This window comes from Thunnus albacares, chromosome 1, assembly GCF_914725855.1.
Source record: "Thunnus albacares chromosome 1, fThuAlb1.1, whole genome shotgun sequence".
In the NCBI taxonomy this organism is placed as follows: Eukaryota; Metazoa; Chordata; class Actinopteri; order Scombriformes; family Scombridae; genus Thunnus; species Thunnus albacares.
In genome coordinates this window covers 17,318,653-17,328,642 of record NC_058106.1, presented here as the reverse complement: position 1 = coordinate 17,328,642, position 9,990 = coordinate 17,318,653, and the positions used below count along the sequence as shown (strand labels likewise).

The 9,990-nt window shown below is 38.4% G+C and overlaps 1 protein-coding gene across 3 annotated transcripts; it reads left to right on the top strand.

Annotated features, from left to right (window-relative positions):
• Window positions 1-291: 291 nt before the first annotated feature.
• On the top strand, window positions 292-9,738 carry hnrnph3 (heterogeneous nuclear ribonucleoprotein H3 (2H9)). 3 transcript variants are annotated; one of them, XR_006402856.1, is made up of 12 exons: window positions 292-378; window positions 1,850-1,942; window positions 3,188-3,343; window positions 3,705-3,848; window positions 5,174-5,312; window positions 6,080-6,279; window positions 6,918-7,013; window positions 7,431-7,546; window positions 7,820-7,955; window positions 8,060-8,142; window positions 8,333-8,389; window positions 8,566-8,592. XR_006402856.1 is itself a non-coding variant. In XM_044346882.1 (11 exons), exons 2-11 carry the CDS (start codon window positions 1,855-1,857, stop codon window positions 8,643-8,645), a joined length of 1,212 nt encoding a protein of 403 aa, XP_044202817.1. In that variant the 5' UTR covers window positions 292-378; window positions 1,850-1,854; the 3' UTR covers window positions 8,646-9,738. The 3 variants fall into 3 exon arrangements, 1 of the variants encoding a protein (XP_044202817.1); XR_006402855.1 differs by having other exon boundaries at window positions 8,057-8,142; XM_044346882.1 differs by lacking the exon at window positions 8,060-8,142 and having other exon boundaries at window positions 8,566-9,738.
• Window positions 9,739-9,990: the final 252 nt, after the last annotated feature.

Here is a 9,990-nt window from a genome sequence, read left to right as displayed (position 1 = left end):
TTCTCGTAATATTATGAGTTTGTTCTCGAAATCTCAGAGGTGTTTTCCTCTCAGTGTGGCCCTGATACTCCTTAAACTGATTCAAAGACATCCCCAGAAAAAAGTTTCAACAAAACGCACTATTAAAAGGTTAATCTTATGGGACAGTAATGCACAGCAATAATGAAATAACACTCTATTTGCATGCATTTACTCACTACATGAAGTCTTGTACGAAATCAGTTTTTTAAGTTGTATTTGTTTTTGTTTTATTACAGACAAACGGCTCAAATGTAATTTAGTTCATGCTTTGCAAGTCTCGCGACAACATACCTGAGCGTGTTTGCTGGCAGGAGACAGGAGTCACCTGAGGCTCGAGACCGGGGACAAGAGGAGATTGTGAGACAATTTCACTGTTTTCAGACATTTGCCACTTACGACTGATGTATTTCTGTCTTTGTATGCATATTTACACCCGGTGACAGCGCACGGCCGTTAGGAGTTGAACTATTCTGCCGTGTACGTTTGACCGCTGTCAGTGTCCTGGAGTTAGCCTTAGCAGCTAACTGCTAACCGCTAATGTTATAAAAGCTAACATTAGCACGTCAGGCTACGTTAGCTTCATTAGCTAGTCCAGCATCCTGTCTGTGACATATTCGCCTGTTGATAACTTTAAGTAAAGAGGTAACTTTACTTGCAGTTAAATAATGTTTGGTAGTGTCTTGGTGGCTTGAAGTTGGGCTATAATTACGTTAGCTTACAAACCTCTTGGTTTATTCATCAACACTTTGTGACAGCTGAAAGGAGGAAGTAACAAACATTAGCGTATTAAAGTTACTATGACAACTGCACAGTTTTGTATTACACCGTTAATCATGAAGAAGTCTTTCTCACAAGGTTCTGTTGTTAGATACTATTCATAATTACCGGTACACCGTTGTAGTCTCTGGCAATTGCTTAGTTTTCTTCAGGATACTAAACAGTTTTTTAAAATTTTATTTTATACTTTATCGCAAGAGTGCATTTTACGTAGGTTTACATTTGCTTATATAAAGAGGATAAGAAAGAGAATAAAGTGGCTAGTATGATGATGCATATACATATACGCACACATTCATATATACATACACGAGCATACACACACATACTGTATATACATACACATCTGTACATACCTACACACATGCACACACAAAAAAGAAAATAAATAAATAAATAAAGCAATCAAACAACAAAAAAAGCTCATTGATTAACTCATTTATCCATGTCAAGCAATCCTTTGGTCCTATTGATTTGATTACAAAACAGTTTGAGTTGTTTATAACACCATTAGGCAGTATGCCTCCTGCAGAAAGGATGTTGTGCATTGTATTATTACAGAGTCTGAAGATATTAAAGATATCTGAGAATGATATGTATGTTTCATAGGTCCACAACAGCTCCTGCTCTGTTTATAATTATAACAGAGCAAACAGATGTCAAACAAATTAAATATTAGTAAGTATAAATAATGAAAGCACATATAAGTCATGGCTGAATTAAAATGACAGTAACAGTGATGCTATAATGGCTTTAGGCCAAGTATCTGTATTTTACAAAATTATTTTATAGAAGTCATCCTATTTAACACTATATAAAAATTTAATAACTTGTTTCTCCTATTGAGACATATGTTATATTATCACAACTGTTTAATACTATAATGTCATTCATTATCTGTTTATACACCAATCTGCACTTATGGTGGCCCACAGGAGGAGTTATAGTTAATGACAAATACATTAATTAACTTACATCTGCCTATAACTACATTATAGTGTGTTTTATTATTTATTAATGTGTTACTGTGGTGTTTTGCTTTCTCTGGCAGCGAGGATGTCTTTGAACGAAGAGGGTTACGTGGTTAGGATCAGAGGACTTCCCTGGTCCTGCACACAGGAAGAGGTTGCTGGTTTCTTCTCTGGTGAGAACATATACACACACACATCTTTACAGCCTGAGGCTGAACAGAGTTAAAAACTGTAAGATTGTGAAACCATGGCTAAAATGATAAAACTATAAACATGACTATTTTCCATTTTTGATAACATTTTTTATTAGTTATCACAGCTGTTAATCTTTCTTGCAAGGATTATGATATTTGTAATGCAATTGAGCATTCTAAGTTGACAGAAAACTGTCTTCATCTTTACACTGAGTCTAAAATACATGTAAAATCAAAGCATCAGTATCACACCCTTACTTACTGACTTACTGCCCTTTATGCCTACTGGCATGTAGGACAGCAACAAAGGATCCCCACTCCTGTCTGTTTAGGGTGAACTTTTGGATGGTACTCTAGGTCTGCTTCAGGGCTTTCAGTTCTCTCTCCACTGTTCAATGCCAGGTTTCTTTGGGTCTTCCTCCCTTACGCCTTCCTTCTGGTGTCCAGTGTAGGGCAATACTTGCTGATGTCATCTTGCTTTCTTCGCATGATGTGTCTGCCTGAAGGATTGCCACTTTGTTTTGGTCAGGGGCTTCTGTGCCTTAATGATCCCAAGAACTATACCAGCAGGAGCTTAGTCTCCTGGTAGGGACATCCAAGTCAGTCAGGTCAAGGGTAGAGGCCTGACAAATTGCAATCCACTGGTCCTCCAGGGTGGGAGTTGGGCACAGGGCTAAAAACCTAGTCCTCTAGAAAAACACTGTTATGGAAATAGCATCAAAGGAAATAAACACCACAGTATCACACCCAGTAAAATTTTATTAATTGGGGAGGTCAAAGTAGCTAATGTCACACCCAACAGTATTTCATTTGTAACACCAGTGCAAGTGGAATCTCGCTGGTCAGATGGATGTTTGATTTAAGTCTGTGCACAAGTCTTCTCCACCTACTACAACATTTTACAAACAACTAGACTAGATGACCTTTTCCAGCCAGTCAACCGATTTTTATGCTTCACAGTTTACATGACCCCAGTAGTTAAGAAAGCTGTCAAGGTCTCATGTGAATCTCAGCATGGTATATTTTTACGTTCCATTTTCCAGAATCAACAATATATTGTATATCAAGCCTTTAAATATGGGGAAAAATTCCTTTTACAAACAATCCACGTCTTCAAATTAGAAAGATTTCAATTGTATCCTCAATGGTGTGTTTTTCTTTTGACAGGGAAAAATGTCTGAGTAGTCATTCTTTTAAAGAAATCTGATAAATTTTTTTGTGCAGACTGTGACATTGTGGGGAAGGTAAACGGAGTGTGTTTCACCTACTCCAAAGAAGGCCGCCCCAGTGGAGAGGCATTTATTGAGCTGAAAACAGCTGAGGATTTCAAGAATGCCCTTGCCAAAGACCGTAAATACATGGGGCACCGATACATCGAGGGTAAGCAATGAAAACTGGTATAACAGACTGACTGACAAGTGAGAGATGTTGTTCTGATCTTATTCTGTGTTGATTTTGTTTTTACATAAATGCAAATTCCTCTGGTATCTCATCAGTTTAATGTGGAGCTGTTGTCGCTAGTTGTTTGCTACACATGTAAAAGCTTGTTTCATGGCTCTCCTACATCAAGAAGAGATAAATCTTATATCTCCTACTGTACAAATATACTTTTTTTCAGCTTGTTTTGTGTGTGATAAGCTTTGAATAATACTCTACTGAAAATTATGTATTTTTTGAGGTTGACTTTCAGATAACATGTGATGTGTTTGTGTCTGTCCATCTGTGTGTGTGTCTGACTCAGTGTTCAAGTCAAACCGTAGTGAGATGGACTGGGTGCTGAAACGTAGCGGCCCTGCTGACTATGATAGCTGCAGTGGCTGCATGCTGAGACTTAGAGGCCTGCCCTTTGGCTGCAGCAAGGAAGAGATTGTTCAGTTCTTTTCAGGTACATGATCACATACACTTACAAGCTTTATATAAACCTTTGTCTAATTACAGTTAAATTGTCCTGATATTGCATATTTTATTTTATGTCAACCTCAGGGATAGTTTTTACAGACACAGGCTGTTTGCAGTTTTTGTCACTGTCGACACCACAGTGTAAGGGTGTTAGGGAGCTGGCAGAACTGCAGCTAGCTTTTAAATGTGCAAAAGAGCATCTAGACCTGCCGTGCAACGTATCAAATGAGACTCTGAATCTCTTATTCAGTATTTATGTATCAACCTGTATCACATAAAATGCCCTCCTAGGCTTCACAGTTAGTGATAATACAATATATTAAAAAATACAACAGGGTTATAATTAAACAATATGCCTCCAATTTTAATGGCAAATTTAATTTAGTACTGCTAAACATTTACAGGTCCTTTCTTAAACACAAATGTGGCTGATTGTATCATGAAAAATCCAAAGGAAATCCCAACTGCACTTTATAAAGTGCTTTCCACTCAGCTGAACACTGCAACATCAACGTACAGTAACATTCAATGTAGATGGACGGTTTTGCCAACACTTGATGTTTTCACATTTCTCATATTACACACTGTTAATTTCACATCATTATTTCCTGTTCCTGTGGTAGGCAGGATTACATATCTGCATACAAGTGTGTGTGTGTGTGTCATGGCCCAAAGGCCTGATGTATGTTTGTTCTTGTAGTATAGTCATACTGTGTTGACTAACTTGTCCTTGTTATAAATTGTTAGTATGAATATTACCATGTTAGTGTTATGTAAGCATATTATCTAGCATGTTTGTCCTGTATGATCTAGATGTCATGCATTAGGAGGTTTAACTATAGAATGGGCTGGGCTGGTTTGGCTGAGAGGAGACAGTCCCATGACACTGATCTGGGGTCAGTACTGTGATTCTGCTTATTAGCAGCCTTTATGTAGGAAGATCAACACTAAATAATTATTATGGAGTAATGTCACTCAGCAATGATGAATAATAATTAAGCTGGTGACCAAAATTCGATAGTGTATCAGAGAAAAAAAAATCCTCTACATCCCTCTAATTATGTGGTATAAGCTGACTCCCGGCCAGTGTGTGTTTCATTCCTCTGCTGGGCACATTACAAGTGTGACTTCAGTCCTCTGAGATGCCCCTTTATTTAATCCAGTCTTATCAGATACTGCAGCTGCTATTTATTCGCTGTCATGACCTTAATTAATCCTGAAAGCTCCAGTGATGCAGTGGGTGTTGTTCTATCTATAACTATCTATCAGTCTACCTACCGACCTATGTATTTATGTGTGCTTGGGTTGAAGGGTTGAGAATCGTGCCAAATGGGATTACTCTGCCAGTGGACTACCAGGGGAGGAGCACAGGGGAAGCCTTCGTGCAGTTTGCCTCAAAGGAGATAGCAGAAAAGGCTCTGGGGAAACACAAGGAAAGAATAGGGCACAGGTGGGACAGACGGGAAAGGGACGGGCTGGACTGGGTTGGGCTTCTATTGTAGTACTTACTGGGTGGTCATATTAGAGTAATTATGGTATAATTATGATTAACGGGATGGTTTCTATTACACTTACGGTTGAATGATAAGCATGGGTTGGTCTGCTAGAATAATTATGGTAAAATGGGTAAATTAATTGGGTGTGTCATGATATTTATTAAAATGCTAATGGGATGGGGTTTAATGGGTTTATGCATTGTAATTATGGTGACATGTTGAATATTAGGATGAAAGATCATGTATCTAATCTTTAAGTTAAAGGTGGTGTGATGATTTCATGTCATAGACAGTTTATTGGTGGCCATTTAAGACCTGGGAGCTCTTTTTAACTCTGTTAGAACAGAATGTGGGTGTATTAGATAATTATTTTGGCACTTTCTTTGTATCCTTTCATATATTTATTATACACATAATTTAATGTGGGGATTAAGCATAGAAGTGTAACAGAGGACAGTCAAGGCAGCTTGGTGAGGTAAAGATTCTTTACTACAGCCCTAAGCCCAGTTAATGATGAGCTTTGGACCAGGTTGTTCTGTCACTCAGACACTTCAGCTCCAGGCTAAAACAACTTAGACCATTATTTAGAATATTTGTCTCTTGTGTGTTAATCTTCTCTCTCTGTAAATCATATCTATGTATGTTACCCGAGCTAAGCCATTTCTTCACCTTAACTGTCTCCTCTGCCCCCCCCTCACCCCACGGGCCTTTCATATTGCAGGTATATAGAGATTTTTAAGAGCAGTCGTAACGAAATCAGAGCCTACTATGAGGTGCCCCGGCGGGGGATGGGAGGCCAGAGACCAGGGCCGTACGATAGACCCATGATGGCGGGACCCAGGGGAGGGTTTTTTGGGCCCGGGCCTGGCCGTGGTGCAGCTCTGATGGACACCATGAGGAGTGGAGGTGGCTACGGAGGAGGTAAGCATACAGGAAAAGTGGTAATCTGATGCAGCAGAAAGCAATTTAGTATTCAGCAGCAAGGCAATACTAAGTATTTTTCATTATGTAATGTGTCATGTGAACATGTTTATAGGCAAACAGTAACATGAGATGAAAACAGGATAATAATGTCAAGTTTGAACCAAAGACTTCAGTATTCGTTAAATAAGTCTCACTCAGGAGTTATGTTTTCAGTTTACTGGTTTACAAACCAGGTCTTTAAACCATATTTGCAGTAAATACTCATAGGAAGACAATACTCAGTACTCATTGATTAATTTTACAAAACCATCAGAGCAAAGCTTAAACTGTTAACAGTCAGATGTATAAAGAAATTGGACCTTTATTATTTATTGTCAAACATATGTGGTGCAGCCACATGAGGGTGTGTTTTATGGTGATATATTATGGTTATTTTTCAGGTTAATCAGTGAATCTAATTGTCCTGCGTAGATCATGTCATTAGTTCCTTTATCTGAACCAACAGAAAAGTTTTACTATCCAGTCAGTCTGTTATTCAGATCTGTCTACTGTGTTGTGGAGCAGTTGTTGCTGCTTCATTCTGTGTTAAATTACAGTCTGAGGTTTTCTCGCTGTGTGTGGGTGTCTGTGTCCAGGTTATGGCAGCTTTGACAACTACAATGGTTTCAACAACTACGGTTTTGGCAACGGCATGTTTGATGAGCGGGTGAGAGGAGAGAGGGGAGGAAGAGGTAAAGTCCAATTTTTTTTTTTCCCCCTAAAGAGTCTGGCATTTAGAAACACTGATTCATGTCACGGAAACTCCATTTGTACTTGCAGTTTAGCGCCCCTGTCAACATGTCTCCCAATTATTAAATTGTTCACGTTTTTATTACTCTTCATTTTAGATTTTATCACTTTGAAATGAATCACATTTTGGCACATATCTTAAAATATTTTACACCTAAACATGTTTAAGTTTAACTTTTGAAATTGAAGATATTTGAAGACATCTTGTAGAAGGCTTCATGAAGATTTCACACTTCTTAATAATGTATATATTTTTACAGTATGTTTTGATGATAAGTTGGAATGTATCATATTACTTCTCTCTCCTACATTTGCAGAGGTTGTGTTTGTGATCTGTGGATGTGTTTGTGTGATTTCAGGGATGGGAGGCCACGGTTACGGTGGTCAAAGTGAAAGTGGCTCAGGTTTCCACAGTGGCCATTTTGTCCACATGAGGGGTTTGCCTTTCCGTGCCACAGAGGGAGACATCGCTAAAGTAAGAAAACACACACACACACAGACCGGTTACTTTGATTATTTCTCTTGAAAGATTTCAAGCAACTAGGCATCATAGAACCAGATTAAAGACGTCACTAATAATTCAGATCCGTGATGTTTCTGTGGCTGTGATCTCTGTTCATGTTGCATGATGTTGGTTAGAAAGCTCAATAAAAAACAGCAACTACATTTAGATAAACACTGAATGTTAGTCATGAAAAACACAATCTGTATCTGTGTGTATACATTGTGTTTTTCTTCTTTTTTTAAGTTCTTCTCTCCATTGAACCCACTGAGGGTCCACATTGACGTGGCACCAAACGGCAAGTCGACTGGAGAGGCCGATGTGGAGTTCCGCTCCCATGAAGACGCTGTGGCAGCCATGTCCAAAGACAAGAACCACATGCGTATGTCCTCTCTTTTTCTTCTCCGGCCTCACTTTGGTCCTCACATTTTTCATGCTACAGTTAGTTATATTTATGATGGAGAATCACTTTTTGACTGACAGCAGACGAGGAGACCAGTTGTACCTACAGAAGGAGAATGCTTCTGGCAGCCCAGGTGTCCCTGAGATATTAGTGTTTGGTCAGTGAGGCAAGTTTCATGCAGGAACAAAAAAACCTTTTAAGAAACTCTTTGCTTAGGAAAGATACTCAAAACACTGTGAAATCACTATTTTTCATGACAGAATTTCAGGTCAATCTGAAGAGTCAATAGATGGATTTCAATAGAAGAAATCCAGGTTCTCTAACAGGCTGAGTGATGATTGCTGTTTTCTCCACAGAGCATCGTTATATTGAGCTGTTTCTCAACTCAACAGCAAGTGGGGCAGCTGAAATGAGTGAGTTTTCATCAACTTTCTTTATTAATGTGAAATTAAGTTTGACAATTGTCACTTTTTGCAGATGTATTTATTAAAAAAACACTGAAGTTTATACAGATGACTGATAAAGATGTGTACACAGCCACTTTCATTCTGAACATTTGTGTAATAAAAGTTGGGTGTTTGTCCTTTAGGTCGTGGCGGTGGCGGTTACTATAGTAACTCAGGAGGGGGTGGAGGCTCACGGAGCAGCGGGCTGCGAGGTGCATACTGATGATGTCATCCCACTCTTCCAATCCATCCTGACGTTTGTCTCACTTTTCTTGAGGCCACATTTACTCAAGTGTTTTTACGCAGGAGAGCTGATCTGAAGTCAATTTATTGCAGGGTCAAACTATAACCTCAGATACGATAACAGACAAGATATAAACTTTACATGTTCTATCGTTCCTAAAAGCACATGAAGAACAAATCAAATCTGACAAAAGTAAAATGTTGGAGCTCTTATGGGCACAACATCACTGATGGAAACTTCTAGTTTATATGTTTTAAAACGTTTTCTTATATTTTTTAAACAATCAGATATCGTTTAACAGTTGGATATCGAGATATAGTTTGTCCTGATTCACACCAATACAAGTTTATGCCCTATAAATATCAAAATTTGTATTGTTGCAAAGTGTTGGAGATCCATTTGAGAGAAGTCAGAGCATCTGTTTATCTTGCAGAGTTTTGAAAAGATTGAACAGGCAGAAAGTGAATGTTAAAGTTTTTACTGCCCCTTTATTCATCTTATCTCACTGTACTGCAGCTGATGTCAGTCAGTACAGACGCAGCAGGGAGACAGAACTTTGCTGGACACGGATTAGGACCACAATACCCCAAAACAAATGTGTGTTGATTGGCGCTGTGCTGTCGGGACCTGTTCTGGTCTCATCTTGTCACTTGATGATAACGCTGCTTTGATTTGGATGATGTGTTTATGAGGTGAAGCGGTGACAATCGGCAGTGTCAAAACAATACAAGCAACTTTTGGTGAGAAATTAATTTTTAATCTTTTATTAAAACATGAGGAACATTAAATCTATTCTGGTTTAACTTGTTTTCATCAGATCTTTTAGCCGTCCTGCCACACTGATTTGAATGTGATTTTAGATCAGCTTTGCTCTTTGAAAAGTTTGATAAATGTGAGCCAATGTGTGTTTTTTATGAATGTTTTCACAGTTCATTACAGAATTTAAAAGTAAGTTGAATATTATATTCCACTCTCAAAGAGTGGAAGTAAAATTGAGTCTCTATATTTGAGCTGTAAAATAGCTTATGCAGCTGTTGTACATTTTGCCTAATAAATTTTATATTTAATTCTCTTTCTGTGTCCCTGACATCATCTATGATGAGATGTTTGTTTGAGAAGGCATCTTGATAGACAAGAAAAGATCCACTTTTGAGTTGTGAAATCAGAGGGGAAAAAATCACCTGCAGTAAACATGAACCATTCTGTGTGTAACTTGATTTAATCAGAAACTGCTACACAGTGAAGGCAACGTACTGTTGGCCATAGAGTTAATGTCATGATTTAGTAAGCTAAAGGGCCACAGTGATTAACAACATTATGTACA

Bases quoted from the DNA above. Each gene is read 5' to 3' on its own strand.
- hnrnph3 (XM_044346882.1), top strand. From the start codon at position 1,855: ATGTCTTTGAACGAAGAGGGTTACGTGGTTAGGATCAGAGGACTTCCC. The intron at 3,344-3,704 runs GTAAGCAATGAA...TGTCTGACTCAG, and splicing joins GGGGCACCGATACATCGAGG to TGTTCAAGTCAAACCGTAGT. The intron at 5,313-6,079 runs GTGGGACAGACG...TTCATATTGCAG, and splicing joins AAGGAAAGAATAGGGCACAG to GTATATAGAGATTTTTAAGA.